At 38.1% G+C, this 15,266-nt stretch overlaps 1 protein-coding gene across 4 annotated transcripts in view; it reads right to left on the reverse strand.

Annotated features, from left to right (window-relative positions):
- Positions 1-3,938: 3,938 nt before the first annotated feature.
- The window catches only part of RASSF8 (Ras association domain family member 8), a 118,818-nt gene continuing 107,490 nt past the window's right edge, over positions 3,939-15,266 (reverse strand). For all 4 annotated transcript variants that reach the window (XM_046669532.1, XM_046669522.1, XM_046669520.1 and 1 more), the window contains 3 exons: positions 10,939-11,828; positions 8,715-8,859; positions 3,939-8,074 (listed from right to left, as the gene is read on the reverse strand). In XM_046669532.1, coding sequence (XP_046525488.1) covers positions 7,953-8,074; positions 8,715-8,859; positions 10,939-11,828 — 1,157 coding nt within the window. In that variant the 3' untranslated portion in view covers positions 3,939-7,952. The remainder of the gene's footprint in view (positions 8,075-8,714; positions 8,860-10,938; positions 11,829-15,266) is intronic.

A 15,266-nucleotide genomic window follows, 5' to 3' on the forward strand; every position in this document is an offset into this window, starting at 1 on the left:
ACCCCTACTCAGTGCACTCTCTACTTTCCCGTGACCTCCCAAATGTCCATATTGGGAATCTGTACACAAGGAGCCTCTGAAAACTTTCCTTGGAGTCCATGGACCTCAAGTTACAGATCCCTTCCATAAACTGAGACTGTAACATTGATCAGTATATGGCAGAATATCTGACAATGGATTGTTTTTAAGATGTTGAATTGCAAAATACGTATTGTTAGGTTATAAAGCTGCATTAAATTGGGAGGGGATGTCTAGAAAATAAGCATTTTAGATCTAAAGGTATTTCTTTAGCCACTATTTTGGAAATAGAGTAGATCAAGTTTGAGTCTGTTCACAGGACATTTTATCTATGAATTTAATTTTAATTTGGGAAGGCTTAAAGGTAATTCCATTCAGATTTTTAAAAAGTGTAAACCTCTTTAAAATATCTTCTCCCTTCACTTTATTAGATTTGAGAAGATTGATCGAATGAGTAACTGGGAGAAGGCTCCCAGCTAGGAAAAGGCCTATCCTTTCTGAGTCAGTTGCTTGGAAACAAAGCTGGTCTCTGCAGGCTTGCCAGGAATTCCAATCCTTGCTTGCCAAAGCCTAACGCGGGCTCTGCGGCCCGGACACCTCCTCTTCCTTTCTGCAGGTGTGCCGGCGTCTCCTCCAGGCCTTTACTCTAGCGGCACCTTTTAAGAGAGGCCTCCCCAGCCCACACATATAAAGTTGCAATCCTTCCCCCAACATCTGGCACTTCCTATTGCTCTTTGCTGCTTTATTTTTTTCCTCCTTGGCTTTTATCACAATCAAAAATACTACATATTTTACTTGGTTCCTCTGTCTTTCTCTCTGGAATATGAGCTCCACGTGGGCAGGGACTCTGGTCTTTCTGGTCTGATATACTGCTCTACCTCCCGCATCTGAGTGAAAGCCCTTTGACTCGTCTGGAGCCTAATCCACCTCTGCAGCGGGGCCTGTCTGATTGGCCCACTCGCGGCCCACTGGCTCCTGTAGCACTCCGCCCTCAACAAAAGCAAGCTCATTATTGATCTGACATTAAAACTCACATCTTCCATTTGGGATTGATTACTTTAAAAGTGTTTAGAGGTGGTAAGTATTTTGATAAAGTAAGATTCTGCACATGCGTCCTAAAACTCAGTTACACACATACGAGTTAGGAAGGATTTCACTGACAGCAGAAAGTATGAAAAAGACAGGATTTTAGGGAACTATCAGCTCAATGATTCAGAGAGGAGGTTCGCAAAAAACTAACCACCCACCCATGGAGTTTAGTTTTAGGCTGCATAACAATGAATCAATTTCCTCCAGGTTGACCTGGTCAAATCACAAATGGAGTTTTGTGATCAGTCCTTGGCTCCACATTCAGCCCATAGTCTACAGTATGTTCAGGAGAAAGGAGACTGGAAATTATACTGTATGAAAAACTTGGGAAAATTTAGCTTGGGAAAGAGAACACTAGGGGACATAACAGATGCCTGCAAATATCTGAGGCGCTGTCATATTGGTGAGAAATGGTTTCTTCTGTGTGGTATTAAGGAAAGTTGGAAATTATAGGGAAATCTATTCTGGCTCAATGAAAAGGAAACCTTTCTCGCCTGTGGAGATAGCCCAGGATGGTATAGTCTTTGAGGATCCTGGTGCAGGCTGGATTTGGTGGGGAGGATGTGGAAGTGGGTCACGGTGGCGCTCAGTGATTGCCACATTTGCCGCCCTCTTGGCTGAGTGGGTGGCTCCTGGTGTACATTCTGCAGGTGTCCCTGCTCTCCCCAGCCTCCTTTTGAGTGCTACCTGTTGCCACACAGCATTTTAACTCATTGTGTTCTTTGCTTAAAGTGTCTATAATTTCCTTTATGCTTAAAAAAATCATTTGTTACTAAGTATTACAATTCATTTATTTGTTTTTCATGCTGCTAGCAGTTGCAAAAATTTGTAAATACTGGCTTGGTATAGACAGGGATGAGTTTGTATTGTCTACTCTCTTCACTTCTTTTCATTCTGGACCAAAGTCAGACCGTTCTACCATCTTGGACACATACTTACGGCAGATGAATGAAAGTGGCCTATATAGGACACAAAGTATAATGCTGGGAAAACAGGATTCCAACCTACCAGATGAAGAGACTTGGATGGTTAAATCTGGTGCTGCAAGGAGTTTTTCCCCAAATTCACGCCATTCTCCCAGGAAAGACTGCAGGGCTCTCTACAAAGGGGAGGCCCGTTTGCAGGCCCACCTCTCAAATACGTATTCTCCATATCTTTATTTTCTGTCTTCCCTTCTTCCTGTCCCATCTTTTTACCCCCGGCACACAGAGTACCTGTATTACTTATTACGAGACCCACAGTACCATTTCCACTAGCCACTTAAGGCTGTAGATAGCTGTCAAGCACCTAGGGTGTCTTGGATTCTTTTATTCTGCCCCCACCATTTAACCATCGTATCCTTTTGCTTCTGTCTACTTAGGATGTCTAAAACCTGTCTCTTCTTCTCCTGGCACAAAGTAGGTTCTTAATGAAAATTTGTTATTGAATCCACTTCGACAGCTTACTTTCTTAGTCCAGGTTACCATCACCTCTGGCCTGGATTCCTGCAGGACTCTTACAGTGTCTTTCTTGCCTCTAGTCTTCACCTTCCTCCAGTCAGTTCTCCACAATGCCAGCCAGAAGGATCTTCCCCATATGCTAATCTGATCATCTCATTTCCATGCTTAAAACTCCTCTATGGCACTAAGGATGAAGTCCAAACTCCTCACCATGGCAACCAAGGCCCTTGATGATCTGAAGCCTACCTTCCCTCTTAGCCCTTCCCAATCCTTCACTGTCTGGTCATGGCCCCACAGGCTCTTCATCTTCGCATCTTCTAGTCTGTGCCAGATAGCCCTCCCCAGTTTATATCCCCTTTCCCAGAGTATGCCGACACCCTGGGCTGCAGAAAAGCCCTCCTGGTGTGTTCCCATGGCACTCTATCCTTGTTCCTTAGTGGTGATCATTAGACTGTAACCTCCTTGAGGTGCAAAGCAAATCATATTACTTTCACTCCAGTGTCTGGTCAACAATAGAGGCGCACTAAATGTCCGTAGACAGCGTGAATGTGTCCAGCATGTTTATGCCTGTTTTTTACGACTCTGTTGATCTTTGCTAAGGGAGGCAGCACAAATATGTGGAGTGGGCAGCAGGTCAAGAGCCAAGTGAACTGGAGTTTATTTCTTGCTCTGCCATTAACAAAACATATGACTTCAGAGGAGGATAGGATGGATAATTAAGATTCTAAAAGTGTCCCAAAGTAGGACATAGGAAAATTTATATTTTGAATTATTTTGTTTCTTATTTTATCTTTGCTTTTATAATATACCATTATTTACATGTATAATTTCTTGATCAAGAACTCACTTCTACTTATAAAAAATAAGTGACAATTTATATACTTCCACATTAAAAAGTGGTTAAAATGTAGAAACTGGGCATTGTACAGCTGATGCAGCTTTATCATGGAATACAACAAAGTACTTGGTATCTGACAGGTCTAAATTCAAATGCGGTGTGAGCTATTCGTTAGGTATGTGATCTGGGAGAAGCTTTGAATGAACTTCCTGTTCATACCTAGCTGGCATGTGGCGGCTCCTGAATTCTTAGTTCTGTTCCTCTCACTTATGGTCTTAAGGAGATCTGGGATTACAGAGCTTCATTTAGACGTAAAGTTTTCTTTTACTTTTGAAATGAAGGGAGGGATATTAGTTTCTCGATTCAGTTTCACTTGGTGAAACAGCTACCTTTTCAGCAATAGATAATTCTTTAGTTTTAATAACTAACATTACTTTTAGAAAAATGTAATTTTGTGTCAATGATATGCAGACCTTTTCTCTTTGGCATCTTTTAAAGGAAATAAAATTATATTTTAAAAGATTAAATACGTAAGAAACAAACCAGCATTTGTAATGCCCCAGTGAATCCTGAAAATTTATTATTTGGGAGAATATCAGATACCTTTGTTTTACAGCTCATGATAATAATCAGAAAATATACATTTTGAAATGAAAGACAAAAGAAAAGAATAATTACATATAATACAGATTACAGATATTTATTTGTACATAAGCAAAGCAGTACTAAAAGCATATTTATGTGTTCACAAGTAGTGAACATGGCAATTTTCTGTTTAAAGCTGCAGCAACTCAAATTCTCCTTGCGTCAATAAAGAAAGACAGATTGAGAAATACATTTAGGGCTATCACCACGTCTGGCTGTAAACCTATTTTTTAATCTTTCCCTTCCCCCCCCATATATATATATGTATATACTTTATTGCCTTTATATTTCTGCTGGTTTAATATAATTAGTATACTAAATAGTTATCTGCATTTATTTGGTTTCTAAAAATATATAAAATGCATTGGAATAGAGCTCCTGCAGCTTTCAAGCAGTCACTGTCCTGGCATCGAAAGCTTATTCTGGAAAAGTAAAGCAGCAATACTGAATAAATAGTGATTGTTTTGTCTTCTCCATACAGCTGATGGCCTTCACCCAAAACTTAAAAATACTGTAGCAAATAGTTATAAACATGCAACTTAAAAAAAGGGACATAATATAAAAGTAATACTTAGGAGCTAAATTTTAATACAATATAGACTAATAAAGATAACTTTAGGTGGAAGAGGGATGTGAACACAGCATTGTTATTTACATATAAATTAAGGCCCAGTTTTCAAGGCAATGCACACAGGGAATTAACTGCTCATCTGCCCACGCCCTTTGCACACCTGAAATCAAGAGTTTCTGCCTTTTCCATATTAATTCCTCAATTCATTATTACAGTTGTAACTTGGAAAGATGTTCACGGAAATGGCTTTAAATGAAGTTTCTTTTCTCTAAAGACCGTTTTGCTCTTATTCACAAAGAAAATTTTCTTTTAATGCAAGTATAAAATTTACTTATGCCCTGGAAGCAAATGCTTATTTGTTCTTCTTAAACACTGTTAAAATGCACATTTCATACCATAAGTTCTCTATTTTTATGGCATTAGTCTTGTTTTAGCTCTAGTTTATGATTAATTTGAACTATGGGAAATGATGCTTGGGTCAGTGATGGCTGAGGGAATTAGATGGCTAACTCCTATTAATACCACCCAACGTCTCAGACATAAATTCCCTGTGCATCAGGACAAAAAAAATGCTAACCACCAAAATACCTCGTAACAGCAAAAGGACTGAGGCAACCCACTATGGATCATTCTCTGAGGGTGACAGACACTCAAAAGGGTCAAACAGACCAACACTATTTCAAATTATTCCTTGGTAAGGAAAAAGAATTATCTTCTTTTTAATACTTGTAGAAAATCACAATAAAAGAACTTGCAGTATAGTAATTAAAAAAAACTTGTAATCTAATTTAGTATTTAGAACCTGAATATTCCCCCAGATGCAAAATTTTATATTTGGTATTTTTGTATAACGTTGCCCGCTCCCCCCTCTGAAATGCATCCAAAGATGTGGCACTTCATCTAATTCATCTGTATTCACAATTGATAAAAATGATCAGGAACAGACTAAAATATTCTTAAGATGTTCTAGGGAAATGCATTTTCTTTCCTCTATTTTAAAAAGAGACTTAGAAAATATTTCTTAGAGATGTACTTCCAAAAGTAGTCTAAGCAATTAAAAAGTACAGCTGCTCAATGTATTCACTAAATTCACATTTATATACTCTGCTCATCTAGGAAATAGTATTTCTATCTGTAACTGGGTCTGCAAAAATTACCCGGCAGCTTGAAAATTCAAATGAAGTTGTCAGAATGCTACCAGTCTTTCTTTAAAGTTATTAGGTTAATGCTGATAATAATTTACAACAATTAAGTTGGATATTGACTTTGCGTTTTTCATGGCACGCAGAGGCATCTTTGCAATTAAAAACTGTGAAGTTTAATATATCTTCAGTTTAACATTTTGATTTAAATAGAATGTAGTCAATTTATAAAAATGTTTTTCTTTGTGAATAAGATCTTAATTTCCCTGAACAATAATAACAAAATGACTCAGTATAGGATGGAACACTTTAAAAATAAGGCATATCCTGGGCTTACATACATCATTATTGTCACAAAATCTACAAATTATTTTGATTTTTTCTCCTAATTTTTAAACATATGTAAATAGGAAAGAACTATTATAAATTGAGAGCAAATGTGTATAGGTTGTGGTTATTTAGGTAAGACTCATTTATTTCTCAAGTTATTTGCAAAATAGTATAATGGCAAGGTCAACTCGATAACTCCAAAAACCCAAAGAAAATAATATGTTTAGTTGAGGTCTGCCATTTAGCTGGACTAGAAAAGGCAACTCTGCATTATTACTTTCAGTTCTCTAGAAGCTTCTATATATTTTCATAGCCATTCTTACAATTTTTCATTGGAAACCTAAATATAGCAGCATTCTCAGCATTCACTAAACCAAAAATAAGTCATATGTGTTAAAACATCCAAAGTTGCCCTCATGCATAAGACACAACTTACATCTTTTTATTGTTACCATGGCATTAATATACTAATCCACTTTTACTTTGTTGCATGTAAATAATACGGAGAATGTATTTTCCTCAGAATTAAAAACTACAATAAATTTCAGATTAAAGTCTTAATTATATTGTACCAAAGTTTGATCAGAGGGAATGTAAAAATGGCTAAGAGGTATTTGACCACATCTGTCTAGATATTACTTGTGAATGAATCTTAGTTAAGTCACTACTCATGGGAGGGGTACTGACTCATTTTTGGTTTTATAAATAAGAAAATATATGTACAAATGGAGATTAATGTCCTGTAAAAGTTCAAAATGAAAACAAACAGTGAATTAACTTTACTTCCTTGGTAAAAAGTAACAAACTCCAATCTACTTTCTCTCTAAGTCATTGGAGAAATCGCAGTAGTCCATAATGTACAGAGTAAATTATGTGCAAGCAATAACTTACCCATGGATGCTTACACCAATACACTATACATATGAAGTGGATTATTTTAAAAATATACTACTTAAGGTAACCTTCCTGAAGTAGACCAACCTGGTCCTCAGATATCTCTAACTTATGTATTATGGCAACTCTGAGGATCCATAAGATTAAAATGAGAAGGAAGGGCAGAAACAAAACACATAATGTATCAGCAAACCCCAGGCCTGTGTGAATAGATATTCCAGAATTACATTTTTGTTCAACAGTGTCTGAAGCACTGCAAACCTTTTAAACACACAATTTACCTCATGAAAATACTTCTGTTCTGGTATGTGGTCATTCATATACTGGAAATATTGTAAAGAAAAGATTAAACTCCAAATTAAAAATAAAACCTTAATCATTTCACCTAATTAAGCAATGGCTAGGACAGGTTCACAAAATAAATACAAGTGGGTTCTTTTGGAGTGAGTTTTGATGGCGGAGCACCCTATGACACTTGTGTAGTTGTAAATCAGCAACACATGGATGGAGCCTGGCAACATGCACACAAAGTCATAATCACACAGTATGTAATGTAATTCAGTCACAGGATAAGTATTAATAAAAACTATTAAAACATCAACATTCACACATTAATCGATTACATGGAATAAATTAAACTAAGCCAGTCACATATTTCTCTTCACTCTGAAGTCACGGTTTTATTTATGTATACACACAGTATAATACTTCCCTAATGCTCTCAAAATGCTACAAATAAAAATGAAGGCTTTGCATTACAGCTGCTGGACAAAAAGGTCAACACTGTTGATGTGTGAAAACACAGTTTCTTTGTTCTTTAGCATCAGTGCACAGGGTATGGCTCCAAGTGGTATGCAATTTAGGACAGAAAAAAGATAGGGTGGCTTGTGAAATATATCCTCTGTTCATCATTGGCACAAATCAAAGAAGGAATTTTTACTGTCCTTGGTACCTTTAGTGGGTCTCTCCCCTAAAGACAGATAATGTTATACATATATGCCTTCAGGATTAAAACCAGATGAGATAGGACTCTGTAGAATACGAAGATTACTGGGGAGCTGCCGAGATGAACCAGGCCGCTTCAGGGACCCGGACTGGAATGGTGCCTCTAGACAGGAAACAGAGAAAGTCATTCGATGGACTCATCAACTTGAATTACTTAGCAATATGAAACACTGGAACTTTTCCTGCCCTAAAGAACCAAATCACATACAGTACAATTGCAATCCCCATGGGTCCTGGGGTGAGAGAAGGCTGACTCTGCTTGACCCTCTCAGCTGATAAAACAGTTTTCAGTGATTTGAACAGTTAATGATCTTCTTAAAAAGCTGAGCACTTTGCTTGTCTTTCTTGGTTGTTCAGACCATATGTGTACACAGATTGAGGAGTGTCTTAAATATCGGCACAAATTAATAATAAAGACTTTCAGGAGAGGAAGATGGGGCACCAGGGACAGAGACAAGCCAAAACAGTGAACAGACTATGACTCATACATACTCCAGGAAAAAGTTTTATAAAGAAGCAGTTTAAAACTAATGATAGGAGATTTGGTGATTACATGCCCATCTAAGGAAATAACCTAAATATTACTCATTTTCTGTAGAAAGAGGAAGTACATCAAAAATTTTCTTAAGTGGCCCAAGAATTAGGTTTGAATGGTAGCATAACACTTTATTTGAACACAAGCAGTTTATTCAAAGTTAACCAATGAGAATAAAGTAAAAAAACCAGATTTCTCAGCATCTTACCCCTTTCTATGTCTGCATGTGAGGCTTCTACTTCAATGGGCTCTGCTGGCAAAACAGTCACCTTTGTCCCTGTCTGCTGGATGAACTGCTGGAGATTGACTTGCCGCAGCTCTTTAGTCAACTGCTCCAGTTCTTGTTCTTTGTCCTAGATGGAAGTTAATTTTTTTTTAATTTGAGGATTCACTGTTGGCCAGCTAAAGACATCCTGGTGACAGCCCATCTGCTACAAGGGATGCACGTGGGATACCTGGTTTCACAAGAACACATTTAACAAGTCTGCTCTATATCAATATGATGGCCTAAACAGGTCACTTTCACTCTGTGGAATGGGCCAGAAAATAAGCAAATAAAGGACAATAGCTTCTTCATCTGTCCTCTTAAATGTGATGCTTTCTTCTGTTAGGAAGAGACTATGCACCTGACAAAATAAAGGTACGCCTATAAACTTTCATCAACAAAATATTGGTTTCCATCCATCCCAGTGTTTACAGCAATCTTGCTAAGCTGTTCACAATTAAATTTCCTTATTATACATCTCATAGCTGGCTGCAAAAGTCGCAGTCATTTGTTCCATGAGTTCTGAGTTCTTATTTTTTGTAAACTGTTTAAGTTTTCAAGGGATCTGTCACTGAGATTTATATTATAGCACAAGGAAAGCAAGATTCCCGCAAGTCCCACTCTGGGGTTCTTAGATCCCTGACAAAGACAGGTCTGAGAACTGAAGAGCACTAGAGAAAGGAGATCAAGTTTGGGCAGCCAGAAAGCTCCAAATGCAAGCGAGGCATTCTATTATTGAAAAGGATCATCTTCTCTTTCCTTCACTGCACTAAGAAAGAGGGCAAGACCGCACCCAGGCTGGGTGTGTCTGAAGGGCTGGGCAGGGAGAAGGAAGAGAGAACAGAAACCAGTGCTTGTTTTCTCTATGTACCTTAAGTATGTACCTTGAGTGCCGGGGTTACATAGAGATCTGTTAGTAGTCTGATTGTCAGACACTTTTCATTGGGGAGTGAGATTTGCTAGTAATGATCGTCATGAATGAGTGTTTCCTGAAAGTAATATCAAATACAACACGATTTCCAATTAAATCCTTTTTTAAGTGTCAAAATGAATCCAAATAGTAAAATACTCTCAAATCGGGGCTTAATAACCTTCTACTGCATGAGAAATGCCTGATTTTCAAACTTTTAGTGGTAGTTTTCCCTCTCACTGCAGTTGGTGACAGTCACATCAGTTCCTCCTGAAATCTCTGCTTTCTGTTTGTGGAACTGTTCGTATTCTAAAGCAGCTCTTCCCAACTTCACAGTGCACAGGCGCTTTGTGGAGAGCCTGTTACAATACAGGGTGCTCTGAAGCTGCAGGGATCACACTTTGAACAGCAAGCTTCTAAACCAGCACTGTCCAATACAGGAGCCACTAGACGCTCGTGCTGTCGAGCACGTGAAATGTAGCCAAAGGTGACTAAAACAGAATGTTAAGTTTGTTTAATCTTTTAAAACAGCATTATTAAATATTTAATTTTAATTAATTTAAATTAAAGTAGTCATATTACAATCAATTGTGTATCTTTCTCATTTCATCTCTTAGAGACTGACACCGTTTTGCAACTCCTACAACATGACTCCACTGTCTTTTCAAGAATAGGTATCCAAGAAATAAGTTGAGTGATGGGGGTCTAAGTGGAGAAATACAGATGTTCTTGTACATGAACGAGAGAGGGAAAGTCAGAGAGGAAACTTTGTTCCCCTCTCAGGAAGGCACAGGAGGGTCACGTGGAGAGGGGAGGAGGGTGGGGGACTATTTACATCTTAGGAAAGAAGAGGAGGTTAGCGACAATGGAGAAGTGATAGATAAGCAGCCAACTAGCCACGCGATCCTTGGCAAGCTCCTTTGGCTTCAGTTCCCTACCTCTGACAGGAGAAGGTCAGACTCGCTATCTCATCCTTAGTGTCCACTCCAGCTTTGAGATTCTATTCTCCTGTGTCCAACTATGGAATGCTACAACCACCATAGCAAGAAAGCTCCTTCCATGGAGCAAGGGTCAGTGTGGCTTCAGCTCTCATCTTTGATATGGTCCCACAACTTAACTTTGTCATAAGTCACAGAAATTCTAAGAAACTTATAAACAAAGGTAGGCTTCTAACTTTAAATGTAAGAGAAAATAGCTAATCATTAAAGATGATTCATTTATATAGATGAAACATTCTTTTTATAAAAGCGTTCTTACCTGTAATCGTTTGGTGGCTTGTCCAAGAGATCTTTCCACAGCTTTAATACCATTTTCCAGCCTCAGGCTCTGCTGGCCTTGAATGTCAATTTCTCCTTTGACCTTACCAATCTTCCCTTTAACCTCTTCTTCGTTGACTTGTGCCTCCTGAACTTCTCGTTGCAATTTTTCTGCTTCGAGACCACTTTCCATAGTCTGGATCTGAGCCAAATAGTCCTTTAATTTGCTCTCACATTCTGTTATTTTCTGTCTTATCTCTTGAAGTTGATCCTTCAGCTGTTTTTCATTTTCCTGTTCAATCTGTAATTCATTTTCCCAAAATTCTTCCTCTTCAATTTCTACATCATTTCTTTTGATCTTTTGCTCCAGGCGGACAATTTCCTCTTCAAGGTTAGAGCTATATTTTTGCTCCCAAAATCGTATTTCTATTTCATTTGATTCTAGCTCTTTCTCAATGGACTGAAGCTTTTCTGTCTGCAAACGGATCAGCTTCTTTAACTCATCTGCTGTTGTTTTGCAGTTATTCAGCACCTTTTGCTTAAATTCAGTTTCTTTACCTTTCCCAAAAATGTCCATTAATCCTTTGGCACCTCCTGTAAATGTTAATGATTTCCTTTTAGGTTCTCTCCTTTTGATGGATTTGTCAATCTGAGGCCTCAGTTTAGCTAAGGGAGGCAAACTCTGCCTGTATAAAGTTCTTTCAGGAATTCGAGCCACACTATCTGAAGTCGGTCGCTCACTGAGAGATGGCCCCGTTCGACGTAAAATTAGCTGTACATCACTAGCATACTGCCCCCATTTGTTTAAGGATATGATAGGATTTTCATGAGGTGCTAAGTGTCTTTCAGTATCTCTCCATTTTTCTATAAGAGTGTACCTTCCAGTTCGACCTAGATGAAAAAGATAAGAATGAATTGTCAAAATGGGATAATGCAATAGCTCAAATAATGCAACTGAAGATGCTATTTGATAACTTTCTTCTTGATTAGCATCAAAGTTCAGTCCATGCTGCCTTTAAAACTTTCACTTGAGGATACCGAACTCCTTAAGATATGTAACAGCATAAAATTACAGGATGTGAATTGCATACACTCTTCAGACTTGCTTAGAAATTCAACTTTATACTTTAAACCTCAGTGAGAATCTTACACTCTTGTGAAATGCCTGGTTGCCTCGACCTTCTTGTGTGGGGCAAGACTTCCAGCTGGAACAAAAGAGGACTCTAGAATGCTCCACTGGAAGCCAAGAGGGCCTGGTCTCAGGAACTAGGTAGAACTTCAAAACTTGAATAAACTTTTGTTTTGTAAATCTCTCTGCTTTCTTTGCACATCAGGACTTGGGAAGGTTGAAGCCTCCACTTATCCTTCTGAAGGGAGCCAGGGGAGAACCTACTACTCAGCTAACAGGTGGCTAGACAGGTCTTTCCTTTGTTTCCCCATGAGGGCTTGGCAGACCCATAGCTCACATAGCCGGTTTCTTCCTGCACACTTGTGGCAAATAAAAAATTACCTCAATGAAAATAATTCTTAAATAATTTCATATGAAAAGAGGGACCTAAAGAGAAGTCTTGTTCAGTAGTAATAGCTTCTAAGATTCTTCTAAAAAATTTTTAAAAAACAAAAACAGAATAAAGTCGCATTTAAATAAAAAACTACACTGAACCTAATTAGTAATTATGGAAGATAAAGTTTCAGAAGACAATACAATGTCATTAGCTTGAACACAGCTCCTAAATATTTCCATTTAAGGTGGGTGGGTCAGAGGGATTATATTCATTTTGTTAAAAGTGTCCATTAGAGGGGCTGGCCCTGTGGCCAAGTGGTTTCACGCACTCCGCTGTGGCAACCCAGGGTTTCGCCAGTTCAAATCCTGGGCGCGGACATGGTACCACTCATCAAGCCATGCTGAGGCGGCATCCCACATGCCACAACTACAAGGACCCACAACTAAGAATATACAACTATGTACCGGGGGGTGCTTTGGGGAGAAAAAGGAAAAATAAAATCTTAAAAAAAAGTGTCCATTAGACACTTGAAACTAATATAATGTTATATATCAATTATACTTCAATAAAAAAGTGTCAGACTTGATATTATTACAAAAGAAAAAACCTGACCCTGCCATGTAGCAATTATAATACTGGTATATACACCTATTGATTTATCTTCCCTGCCTTTTGTTTAATCTCATAAGCTTCTGAGCCAACAGTAGCAGGTTCTCAATTACTGGGTCAATAAATGGAGATCTGGATATGTAAATACGAACACTGATGTATGCAATTCAGAAGCAGCACATGAAGAATGATATTGCTCTAACAAGCATATGTGTATGTTCTCCTTTAAGGAAACCTGAATCTTGGGTGCAGCTGAAAAGCTAGAGCTGGAGGCAAACAGACTGGAGTTTTAATCCCAGGTAAATTACTTACTGGAAAGGAGCATGACTTCACTTCTAAAATGGGGATAGCGCAATACCTCACAGCCTCCGAGAGTCCGAGTCAGGTGTAATAAGCACCTGCCACACTGCCTGGCCCACAGCAGGCATTCAGTACGTGGGGGCCATGATTAACTTAAAACACTGTTATTCACGTAATAAAAGGGCTGACAGAGACCTCTTTAAATAGTGATGTGAGATGACAAAAATCTGGCTTTAAAAAAATCCTTAAGTGACTTTCAGCAACTCCCAACTATGTGAAGCTGGACAGAGCGGAAAGAACAAGGGTCCTGGAGACGGAAGGTCTGTTCAGATCTGCCTCTGCCATTGATCTACATGATTGGCACATATTATTAAATTTCCTTTAGCTTCAGTTTCCTCATCTATAGGGTGAGAGTAGTACTGTCTTACATGACAATGTTGTGAGAGTCAAGTGAGATGTAAAATATAAAAATGTTTTGGAAAAATGGAAAGTGCTATACAAATATTAGTTGTTACTGTTATCAAAATACTTAGGCAAACAAGGGGAATGAAAAAGAAAGCCTTAGCACATTGGATTGGCTTCTTGGAATAAAAAATGTTTCTAATAATTTTCAGGTTAAAAATTACTGTAATTACCCCAAGAAAAACCACATGACAAATGTGTAAGGCTACCACTGCTCCGTGTGTACACAGTGCCTCAGAGATCCCGGCACTCTTTGTTCTTGTTCTTGGCTCGGCTGCTTATCAACTACTTTTAGGACCTCACTCCTGCTATCTGGACTCCTGTTCCTCATCAGTAACATGAAGGGTGAGAGCAGGTCAGAAGAGCCTGCTCTACTTCTATCAGGCCAATGAAGCATCTAGGAAAAGAAAACGGAATCATTACATTATATGAGCTAAATTAAAATTTTTAAAGCCCCTAATTTAGTCATAATTAAATATAAAACTGATTTTTCCAATTCTTAATGGAAAGAATTGGGTACTGCTGACCTATGAGAATGTCTTGGTAGAAGATTATTTAGAATTGCTTTTACTGCTAGTTTTCCCTTTTTGTTAAATAATGCCTATTTAGAGTGCAATTAGGCAAAAAGAAAAAAATTTCTATCCAGCAATAAAAAAAGCTTTTTTACAAAGGTAAATGAGTTAATAGCTTTGATTTTATTATAGGAATTGGGTTTTAGATAGTTTATATAAGAATCAAATCCCATAATCATTGTTTTTAATACCTACACTTGGCAAGGCCCTACAGATCCTGTCTATTTATATAGATTCAAAATTATATAGATACTGCAAAATTCCTGTTAGTGCATTTTATTAAATGTATTTGGTTTTACCTTGCATACTATGTTGATGTAGCCTTAAAACTAATTAAAAAGAATATCTCTCTCTCTATGGAATCTATAGTTTAAGCTGTTTTGGCTATGTCGGCCTGTGTGCCACATTAAGTGATGGTAAATAAAATACTGACTATACTTTTGAATAGCTGAAGCAATTGACTGTAATTCCAAGAATCAATAACTTCATGTAATAAGGAAAATGGCACAAAGAGATTTCAATGTATTAGTGGAATCTCATTGGATGACTGACACAAATTAAAAGGAAAGAGGATAACAGATTACTCTCACTTAAAGTGTAATATATGACTATGAAGTAATATGAAGTTTTTGAAAACATACACCAAAACTCAAATATGGGTCACCCAGAAACATTATGCCCTTATTTCAACCATTTTCTTTTAAAGATTTTATTTTTCCTTTTTCTCCCCAAAGTCCCCCGGTACATAGTTGTGTATTTTTAGTTGTGGGTCCTTCTAGTTGTGGCATGTGGGATGCCGCCTCAGCATGGCCTGATGAGCAGTGCCATGTCCGCGCCCAGGACGTGAACTGGCGAAACCCTGGGCCGCCAAAGTGGAGTGC

This window comes from Equus quagga, chromosome 1 (genome assembly GCF_021613505.1).
Source record: "Equus quagga isolate Etosha38 chromosome 1, UCLA_HA_Equagga_1.0, whole genome shotgun sequence".
Classification (NCBI taxonomy): domain Eukaryota; kingdom Metazoa; phylum Chordata; class Mammalia; order Perissodactyla; family Equidae; genus Equus; species Equus quagga.